Source organism: Belonocnema kinseyi, chromosome 8, assembly GCF_010883055.1.
Source record: "Belonocnema kinseyi isolate 2016_QV_RU_SX_M_011 chromosome 8, B_treatae_v1, whole genome shotgun sequence".
Classification (NCBI taxonomy): Eukaryota; Metazoa; Arthropoda; class Insecta; order Hymenoptera; family Cynipidae; genus Belonocnema; species Belonocnema kinseyi.
The window spans coordinates 111,734,760-111,746,317 of NC_046664.1; the positions used below are offsets into that span (position 1 = coordinate 111,734,760).

An 11,558-nucleotide genomic window follows, 5' to 3' on the forward strand; every position below is an offset into this window, starting at 1 on the left:
CTAGCGCTAGCGAGATTGCCCGTCTGGGACCACATTTTGCCACATGTGGACCCAATCAGCGTCGAGCTGTAATTTATTTGTTTCATACATATTCCATACATTTTATTTCCTAAAACTCCGAAAAAATAAGGAAATATTTGTTTTCATTAAATGATTATTATAATTACACCATTAAGCCATTTCCCTTTCGGGGTAGGCGTGACTCACTCGGTGGGGAAAGGAATAATGTGGGGAAGGGATAGAGAACTTTCAGATTGATCCAGAATTCTTGTATTATTTATGTAAATAATACGTTCGTTTTGCAACACTGCTCCGAACCAGGTTGCTGATCAATCTCTCTAGCAATCACCCCAAGTGAAGATCCTCACAAAGTCGTTATGTAAGGTTCCCCACTTGGATCAATTAGTGGCCAAGGTCTTTTGTTTCAGACGTCATTGACTCTACTGACACTCTTTTTATTAACTATTTGCTGCGATACTTTCCTGTCCTGACATACTTCTCTAGCTTCTTTCATGTCCATGCATTTTTTCATGCAGACTCTCGTGTTTCGGTGACTTCTTATCTCTCTTCTAACTAGGGTCTCATTCACACATTCTAGCCATTATTTCCGCGGTCTACCTTTCGGCCCGATGCCACTTACTTTACCTTGATACACTTGTTTCGTTAGTCGTTCATTTTGCATTCTCTCAACATGCCCGAACCATCTTAATCGATTTCTTTCCCATGTGTCTACTAGCGTCTCTTCTGTACCACATTCTTTTAGAATTATCTCGTTAGTTATTTTGTCCATCAGAGTTGTCCCGCATATTATGCGCATGAATCTCATGCAAATTGCGTTCAATTAACTCTTATCTTTTTCTTGATAAGTCCATGTCTCGCTACCGTATAGTACAGTCGGTACAAATATAGAATTATGCATTGCCATTTTAGCTTTATTTGATATATTTTTACTTTTGATAAGGGGACCTGCTCTACCAATAATCTTCATATCTTCGTTTATGCGTCTATCTAATTCCTCATCTATCTTCCCGTCTCTAGTAAATAAGCTACCAAGGTATACGAACTTATTACCTTGTTCAATTCTCTCAGTCGTTTTTATGTCCCTTTCTTTTGTATATTGGTACAAAAATCGCTTTTTTCCTATCGTCTGGGACGTCTCCTATCTCGACAAATAAATTTATCAATTCGCACAGTCTATGTGGTATGCACGCGCCACCGTGTTTAAGCATTTCAGCGTTAATACCGTCTACCCCGGCAGCCTTACCGTTTTTCATGCTCTTAATTATATCCCTAACCTCAGTGACACAGATTTTCTTAATGGAGTTTTCTATCGCATCGTGTTCTACATCGCAGTTGTGGTGTGCTATAGCTTCATCTCTGAATTGTCTCCTAAAGTAGTCTCTGAAAGCCTCTAGTATTCCGTCTGCATCATATACCACTTCCCCCTTACTATTTTTCATGTTGACAAATTCTGTATTTTTGTCTCCTTTCATTTTTTATACAGCAGTTTGTTGCTTCCTTCAAAGTCGTTTTGTATTTTCATCTCTTCTGCTGCTCTAATTGTATCTTTACGTTCCTTAACTAATCGTTTGAGTATCCTGTTTTCGTGTCTATAATCATTTCTACGTCTATTTCTTTCCTCATTGCTAAGACCTTCGATGTTCAAAGTTCTCCTGTACGCTTCTCTCTTTGATTTTTGGGCAGCCTGAATTTCATCATTCTACCACGCATCATCAAGCATTCTTCCCACAACTGTGGTACCACACACTTCGATCGTACATCTAACAAGGATACCCCGTAACTTTGTCCAGGTGCCCCCTATATCTTTGTTTTTTATCCGGTTTCTGTAGGTTCTCAATTCTGATTCGCGTTTGTTTTGTTTTCTTGGTTCTTTTTCGAATTTTCCAAAATTACGTACATACATCTAAGTCACTGAAAATAAATTATGAAAATTCTGAACATAATGGCTTCGTTGATCCTTTTTGTGATGAATGGTGAAATTTAAAGCCAAAAATAATTAATTTTTAATAAGTTGTTAACAAAAACGCAGGAAGGTGTCATCTCCGAAACTAAGGAACGTACAGAGATGATTCTTGAAGCAAATGACACATTTCTGGCTTCTGAAAGTGTTGAATGTATTTTCAATGAGCAAAAAGTTGCACTTGAATGTTTAAAAATTATTTTCTTCTAAGTAAAATACAAAAAACTTTACGATAATCGAGGCAATTGTATCCTTTTTTTTGCATCAGGACTTAGGAACTGTGTAAACAGCCTGAGTATGAGAGAAGGTCGTATTGCCCGTGCAGTAGTAGCGCCATCAAAGTGCGCTACTGAGAATGCGATTGCGTCGATTATCGTAAAGTGTTTTGTATTTTTCCAAAAAGAAAATAATTTTTTAAACATCTAAGGGCAACTTTTTGCTCATTTAAAATACATACAACACTGTCAAAAGCCAAAAATGTGTAATTTTCTTCAAGAATCATCTCTGTACGTTCCTTAGTTTCGGAGATGATACCTCCCAGCGTTTTTGTTAACAACTTATTAACAAATAATTATTTTTGACTTTATATTTCACCACTCATCACAGAAAGGATCAACGAAGCCATATATTTTTTTCAGAAATTTCATAATTTGTTTTCAGTGACTTAGAGCTATTCAAAGTTGAGTATTCAACCTTCAACTGCATGTTGTCTCACATTCTTAGAATTTCTTTCTGCTGAGATTTTCTTGAAAATCTGTATAAAAATCGAGGTGCCTATATTTTTTGGACAGATAGTAGTAAGATTCTATATCAACAGGCTTTTCAAATTGTTTTAACTAAATGAAAAAATTCGACTAAAAAATCGATTCGACAATATTAGTCACCAAATTATGAAGCAGTGACTAATACAGATTTGGCATACATTATTTTCAAAAACAATATGTTTCTTGTGAGTTCTTGACATTTCTGGTCTTAAAGTTATCAAGAATGTCAGTAAAAACCAAAAATCCTACTTTCCACGCGAGAATTAACTAATCCCTCACAAATTATGAAGTTGGAATTGAAAAGGCTTTAAAGATAATAAACCTAGGGCATCCATAAATTATGTAACGCAATTTTCCGACAATTTCAGCCCCCTTTCCACACCTATGTAACGTAACAACCCGCCCAAGAATTTCAAAGAAATAAAATATTTTGATTATAAATTGAGAGTTTCAGAACGAACACAATATTTTCAACTGAGCTTGCTTTTTCAAAAAATCATCCTCATCCCTCAATATAAGACGCACGTATCAACCCTAATCGATCTCGAGGCTTAATCGATGCAAGAATAGCTCACCCTGGGGGTAAATTTTCCCTTGTATGTACAAGGCATACGGGCGAAGGAAAGTCCCTAATACGCACCCGTATATAGTATATACCTCGGTTATACACGTTAAATATGTCCTCCGACCATTACCACCCTAGAATTAGATCCGCCCCCTCTAACCCCACTAACCTCCTACTTCACTAACTCCTCTGCTTTCTGTCACTGCGGAATCGACGTCGATAGCTCTTTTCCGGGGGAGAATCGAGTTGAATCGGGACAAGGATGGTCGTCAGCACTGTGGAGAGAGAGGGTGCGCAAAGCGAAATTGGGTGGGGCATCCAACCTCCAGTCACGCCTCCGAACCACTAGATCCACAGAGACTGGGGTAGCTTTCGAGGGTTACTCGGAGAAGCTCAAGATCAGCTAGAATCGCATCCATTGCATCCATCACACCCTCCGAGACACGCCAAAGCGGAACCACTCTCTCGACTCCTTCCTCCCGCAAGTGTGATAAGGTCTAAGTTGTGCCTAATCTCATTTGAAAAGTGCTTTCGAGTTTTCGATTTTATACTTTCAAACTTGGTTTTCTACTTTCGCTTGATTTTATAGTGCGTGAAATTAGGTAGTGCCATTTCAAAGTGTCGTGATTTAAATTAATAAAAATTAGAACAGTGTACTAGAGAATTATGGATTGTTTTAAAAGATTGACAAGTGATACAGTGCCAGGGGATTAATTACTTTAGAGGATTGATTATTATTTCTAGACGGCTGTGCAAACCCAACTTATTTTTAAATCACTGATAGTTTTCAAAGAGACTTCATAAATGAATTGATTAAGTGTTTGAAAAAATATAAAAGTTTAATAGGGAGAATAAGTTTTTGGCAATTGTAGATCAGAAGAGCAGATTTATCTCTCTCTCTCTCTCTCTCTCTCTCCCTCTCGCTCTCTTATCTCTATCTCTCCAAAAAGAAAGAATAATTGGGAGCATTATCGCAGGAAGAAGTTTGAGCAGAAGAATAACAACAACAGGAACAAAGCTGTTAAGAGGTCAAATAAAAAGAATGAAATCTATCTGAACGTAAATGAAAGCGTAAAAAATCTTCTGATTCTATAATTGGAACAATGAGCAAGCATAATTATATTTCACAATCAAATAATTAGATAGTAACCAATTTTTTAATATTACTTCCAGTATAATCCAGTATAATCAATAACCAGAATATACATTGCAGAAGATTTTAGGAAAAAGTTTGGGGGATATATTTAACAATATTTTAGTATAGACTATAACATGGTGGAAAGCACCTATGCGAGTGATTCTCCAAGATCGCGTTCACCAATGACCGAGCCCTCGAGTCCCCTGCAAGATGGCCCAGGAATTTCCGGATACAATCAGCGATATCTGTATAACTATTCCCCAGAATCACTTCAGCACAAGTTAAAGATTGCTATGGATTCTCAGAATAGGTCTTCCAGAAATCACGAATTTGAGCTGCATGAGAGGAGTTATTCGAGGGGTGGAGCAAGTCCAATTAGTTCAGAACAGGCAAGGTTTAGGCCAAGGGAATCTTCGAGACCAACTTCTTCGGCGAACATGAGTTCACCAACTTCGTTGTTTACTATTGACAGTATTTTGGCACCGAGGCCTGTAGGTAATCTTACGCCAACAAGTACAACAAATTTGTCTATGATGCAAAGTCCGGAGGTTATTGGTTCATCCAACAGGACGCCGACGATACATCCTCTTCAGCAACAACTTCAGCATCTGGCTTTTACACCTGCTGATTTTCTTGGTAGGTGAATAACAAATTCATTTATATCTTTAATCTTTTTATGTATTTTACATATGGAAGACATTTATTATTTAACCTGCTCTAAAACCTTGATATCTGAGCAGTAATCTTAACGTCGCGCCGATCGTTTCCAAACCTGGCAAGCCCTGTTATCCCAGGTAAAAATATTTGATCTTGATTTTGACTTGAATGTCTTCCATGTGTCTTCAGGATTATAATGTCTTGTTCCATGTTACTAGCTAGACATCGGATATATACAGACTTGTCTTACATTGATGGCTCTGGCTATGTCAAGACAAGACCAGGTAGACTTGTCTTAAGATACGGAAGGACAATTTATGTATTGGTTTTATTACTGTCAACAGAGCCTGTCACTTACAGATAGTTTGGGACCAAGCAGTTAACATCTGCTAAATATTAGAATTTTACAGTCGATAAAACTTGTAATTTTGTATAAACTGACTTTTACATTAAAAATTCCGAACCTGTTGATCACAACAACTACAGGCATATACAATTTTTCATGAACAGATTAATACTGTCGTTTTCTACAAGTATCTAGTGAACTGTTGCAGTTAAGAAAAAATGGATAACATTTTGATATTTATTCCAAATAACATAATCACTACGAAAAAACAAGCTTTTTGATACATTATAAACTAATACCACGAAGATAAATAATTTAAACATTCCTTAAAATTGAAAGCGGATTAGTGATACTCTGTCATATATCTCTCAGTTCCTTTCCAAATCAAATAATCTTGTCTAAAGATGTAAATTTGTGTCTTTAAGTCGAAAAAATTCGTCTTAAGACATAAAGCATAACTTTAAATTGTCTTGGATTAGTCTTTACCCAAGATAAAATTAAGACCGAATATTTATACCCGGCATGACATGAAACGCGGCCCCCTACTTGAGCCCGGTCTGATGGACCCATTATGGAAATGCTATATTTAGGATTTGCAACTGCCCTACCCGTGTAGAAATATAAACATGGGCTTGGTAAGGCACTGGCCAGCTTTCCCTAGTTCTGGCGTGGACCTTGTCGGGTCAACTGGCAAGGACCATACATGGCGTGTAACGCTTTTGCAAATTTTTGCCCTACTTAGGGCAAACTTTTCAGGGCCTTTCCAGTTTTTCTGAGCTTTGCCCAACTTTTTTAAATTATAATAATAATTAACAAAAACTAGTTTTAGAAGAAAAATTATTTTATTTAGTATAATGCTACTGAAAATACAAATATTACAATTTTTCACTCTTTGATGCTGCAGAAAATCCGTTTTCAATACGAATAAAATTGTACAATTTGCTTCAAACTGTAGGATTTTAAATTATGGAAAAACTTGATAACTTTATTAAACTTTTTAATTTATTACAAAAAGGAATATTCACTTTTTATCAAATTTAAACTGTATCAAATTGACATATATGGTATTGACATAAGAATAAATTTTTAATAATTTAATATACGGAATTGATTATCAAGCCTTCAAAAATACTTCAGTATTTAATTTTGGCACATTTGACATTACATCTTGAGTCAAGACCTCATTCTTTTGCCTATATTTATTTTCAATCTATTTCGCCTTCTCATAATAGGTGTATACTCGGAAACTCCCGTATAAAGGCGACTTTGTCGACGATTTTTTAAATTCAACAATTGTATTTTTTGTTCGGCGTCTTGAATAGTTTATACAAAAAATGTTGGATAGGGACGGTTTATGTTTAGGGTATTGTTCTGAAATTTAAAAAAATTCACTGAATACATCTTTTTTTCAACTTATTTTAATGTGAGTTTCCAAATTTGTTTAAACTTTAGCAATAAAAGAGAAATTTTCCAATGCATACGTCTAGTGAATATTATTGAATTACTCATATTATATTTTAAATTCTTCTTGGGCGAGTACAGTTTTGTAAAATATAAATAAATGTTTATTTTTATTAACACAATGAAAAGAAATTAAGTTCTTGTCTTGCACGATGTTTCTTAACACGTATTCGACCTAGGCCTAAAGTGTTTTTTCTTTTCATATTAATTATGTTTCAGCCGTCAGTGTACAAAATATTTATAAAAAACTATTTACTGAAAATAATACTTTTATCATCGATACATATAACTTCATTAAACATTCAAACTAGGTCAGGTTGACCAACGTCCCTTGACGAGCGCGATATGGCAGATGTGTGGCGTAACAGAGTATCTCTCGTGAATTCCCGACTTAGGGCAAGCCTCCGCAAAACTCCACAAACTTTTTTGACATACTATTCATATGTGGGAGTCATTTTATTTTTTTTAAATTCGAAACAAGAAGATTGTGTTTATAGTTAATAACAGATATTTACATTTTAATGACCTATTTGTGCCCCATAATAACTTAATTTTTTTTATTGAAAATAGAAAAACTGGTCTGGGCCTTACCAACGCCACTTTTTAAATGGGGCAAAATAGGGCCATTTTTACACGGGTACCTGAGCCGCTGTTGCACATTTAGCTCAGAATGAAATAATCTAAAGATCCATATAACTAATCCTGCTCTTTTTTAAAGACTCGTGGCGTTTATTAACCCGCTACTAAAACTACCGTTGAGGGGTAGTTTTTTTTAGAATACTTATTTTTTCTTGTACTGCCTGTCGGAGTTCCAGTACTGGCTGGTTTTACTGGGACGTTACAATGGCAGTACTTGCTTGTAATGCTTGGTGATACTGGCCTATTAGCACTGGCGCATTATTGACTGCCAGTACTGGGATAGTACTGGAAAACCGCTGGCGTACGAAAATGCCGGACTTAATTTTAAAAATGATACAAAAATATTGAATTGTTTTAAAGACCATCCATTCATCATCATACGCTTGCATATTGTCTGAATTGTCCGCTTGCATATTGTCTTGCATATTGTCCGCATGCATATTGTCGCGCGCCTAGGGCGCGCAACGGTTGAATCTCGCACTTCGCGCTCGATAACAGGGTGCCTCGCGCTTCGCGATCGAACATAATTACACCTTGCGCTTCGCGCTCGGATAATTATTCTTTGCATTTGGAATGCTTGAAAAAAACTTTATCATAAAGATCTCTTTTAGATGGCAGTATTTATATGCGTCTTCATATTCTGAATTCTCTACTTAATTGAGTATAGTTAAAGATTAAGTATCTCAAAGCTCTGTAGGTTTTGAGGTACACATTCTCATCGTGACACTCGCGCTGTCCGCTCGATTTCCGACAGACATTTGTGAACAGGTTTTGTTGGATTTTTTTTCTCGTAACTTTCGTCGTTTTTCCACACATTTTTTTTATTTTATTTTTTTAACGTTACTTTTCACGAATAAAACAAAAAGTACGCGTCCTATAAAGAAGTGATTCTTAACGAAATTGTAGATCTTTTTTGGGATAACCATTTTTGTCAATTTATCTTTTTTCGTATCCTACATAGTTTGTCCACAAAATGGAATATTTATTTTCCATTATTTTTTGTGCAATCAAAATTTAAATTTTAGATTTTTGAAGAAAATCCAAAAATTGGTTATGATAATCTTGTAGGGCTTTAAAAAACAAATGTTTTTCGTTTTGTTATTTTTTTTCATATCGAGCGTTTTTCGAATTCATATTTTGATTTTCGGTTGATTAAAAACATTTTGAAAACGCTATAACTCTTAGAATTTTCTTTTTATTGAAAAAAGTCAAAGGAATAAATTTTTTGCTCTTTTCAATACTATAAATATCCGTACATAGAATTTTCAAATTAAAAAAAAAGTGGTCTCAAATACTTTCAAAATGCGCTCACTTTTTGAATTTTTATCGAAAACGGGTGGTTCACGAACTTATCCTTTCTTTTAGGACCTAAAAAAAGTGTACCAAGATAAATTTGATTCGTTCATTTTTTCGAGAGTTATCGTGTTTACGGACGGACGGCAAGACGGACACACAGACAAACAGACGACATCGTGAAAACCTGATTTTCGGATTCAGGGGATCTCGAAACGTGGAGATCCGTTGAAAAAGTGTGATGTCAAATTTCCGACAATTCTAATACTTTCTCAATCATAAATGATGAGAATGTAAAAAGGTATTTAAAAAATAATTAATAATTGACTGTGAGTATGTTGTCAATACATGTTAATGGCACTGCTTAGAATGAGTACATATATTACACTTTTACACATTAAATTGCAAATAATATTTCTAACGCTACGGGGTTTCGAGTCTACATCGATATACCTAAATCTATCGCCTAGCAGTCGGGAGTGCTAACCACTGCGCTAATCCGACAAGTTGAAACTCTATGAAAAAGCCATCCTCATAGACTACAGTTCAGAAAATTTTAAACAACAATTTTTCAACTCTTTTTTCTCGTTAATCTTTTTATCATCGTACGGAATTAAATGCATATAAAATAAACTAACTGTTCACGGAAGTATATATATATATATAATAATTTTTAAATAAATTATTTAAATCGACTACAATTTTGCTTCGTGTAATATTTTATTTTTTCGCATTTTAGACCACCTTAAAAGTTCTGATAATAACATTTAATGAGAATTTAAAATTTGTAACGACGGAACTTAGAAATTTTACAACGTTGCGCAACAATTTTCTTTAAACTTTTGTGTAACGGTTTGCTTTTTAGGTGTTTTAGACTATTCTACAACGATGAAGACATACAGACAATGTAATTTTTTCGGAACATTTAAAATTGTTCATAAAGGTGGAACTTAGAACATTTTCCTTAAAAAAAGTAATAGACAAAAATGTTTTCACCTTAATTGTATAGTCAATTTCTCGACATTTCAAAACACCCTGACAACATTTATAGACGTGTTTTTTTGTTTAAGTCTATTTTTGTACTACTGGCATAGTACCACCCCGGTCGTGCAGCTAACTGTCTGCCATACTGGGCGAACCTGGAAACATGAGTAACTGTTCTGTTTAGAAAATTCACATTAAAAATACGATTTTTCGTTAAAAAAAAAACATTGTTTGAATTCTAATTTTAAATACAATTAATGAAAATTACAAAAAAAATACGCTAATCGCTGGCGAAATACTCTTACCATTATTTCACCAGATATGTATACCACTCCTCAGCCAGTAGTACACCAGTATTGGACCGTTGGCTGAACTCTTGCGCCAGTAGTAGACACAGTATCACGCCAACCATTGACTGTACTCTTATCGCAGTTCTAAATCAGCACTTAAAGTTATTATGTGGCCAGAACTACGCCAATCACTGGCGAAACACCGATGCCGATATTCAACCAGTAATGCATATTAATCTTAAACCAGTAGTACACAAGTATGATGCTAACCGTTGTTTCAACGCTTGTGTCAGTATTTAACCAGTTATACGTATCATTACTGCACCAGTAGTAGATCCAGTATCACGCCTACCGTTGGTGAAACTCCTGTGCCTGTATGACACCAGTGGTAATGGTCAGTACTGGGTCAATTGCAACCCAGTACGATGCCAATTGTTGGTTAAACTCTTATGTCAGTATATTTCACTAGTAATAAATATTATTCCCAAGCCAGTAGTACACCAGTATGATACCAACCGTTTGTTGAACGCTTGTGTTAGTATTTGACCAATAATACGTATCAGAACTGCGCCAGTAATAGACTCAGTATCACGACAACCACTGGCTGAACTCTTATGCCGGTTGCCAATCAGCACTTGAAGTTGGTATGTGGCCACTGCTACTTCAATCGCTGGAAAAACGGCGGTGCTAGTATTTCACCAGTAACGCGTATCACTCCTCAGCCAGTGGTTCGCCAGTATGATGCCAACCGTTGGTTAAATTTTTATTTTAGTATTTTACCAATAATCCATATCAGCACTGCGTTAGTAGTCGACCCAGTATCACGCCAACCGTTGGCGTAACTCCTGTGCCGGTATTGCACCAATGGTGACGGTCAGTACTGGGTCAGTTGTAAACCAGTATGATGCCAACCGTTGGCGGAATTCTTGCGTCGGTATTCTACCAGTAATGACAGTCAGTACTGAGCCAGTAGTAAACCAGTACTATGCCGATGGTTGGCACAGTACTAACAGACATAGTAATGATATTTATTCTGCATTACAACTGGCGTTGTACTGCGCCGGTCGTGAACTCTGGTTAATATCCGACTTTTTCCCCTGGGCTGGTAAATAAATTATTTACGAATTACTGAGAAAATATTTCATTTGAAAAAGTTAAAGTATACATTAATGTGAAAAATTTGTTGAAAGAATTTTTTTTACCAGTTAATACTTTTCAAAAGGCTATAAAAATCCTAGAAATAAACGTAAAAACTTTTTCTGAAATGAGAAAAAATAATATTTTATACATAAAAGTTATAGTTCAGTCAAATATAAATGACCGCTTTCTGTAAAGAAGTCAAATCAAGTTATGTAGCGTAATTTGTAAATTTACAAAAAAATGGAATAATTAACCATTCTAACCATTGATTATTAAAACACACCTTAAATGGCTATCTCA

General features: G+C 35.4%; 1 protein-coding gene across 1 annotated transcript in view; it reads left to right on the forward strand.

Moving 5' to 3' along the window:
• Nucleotides 1-4,582: 4,582 nt before the first annotated feature.
• The window catches only part of LOC117178655 (homeobox protein goosecoid-like), an 11,147-nt gene continuing 4,171 nt past the window's right edge, over nucleotides 4,583-11,558 (forward strand). Inside the window, exon 1 of the mRNA XM_033370078.1 lies at nucleotides 4,583-5,084. Coding sequence (XP_033225969.1) covers nucleotides 4,583-5,084 — 502 coding nt within the window. The remainder of the gene's footprint in view (nucleotides 5,085-11,558) is intronic.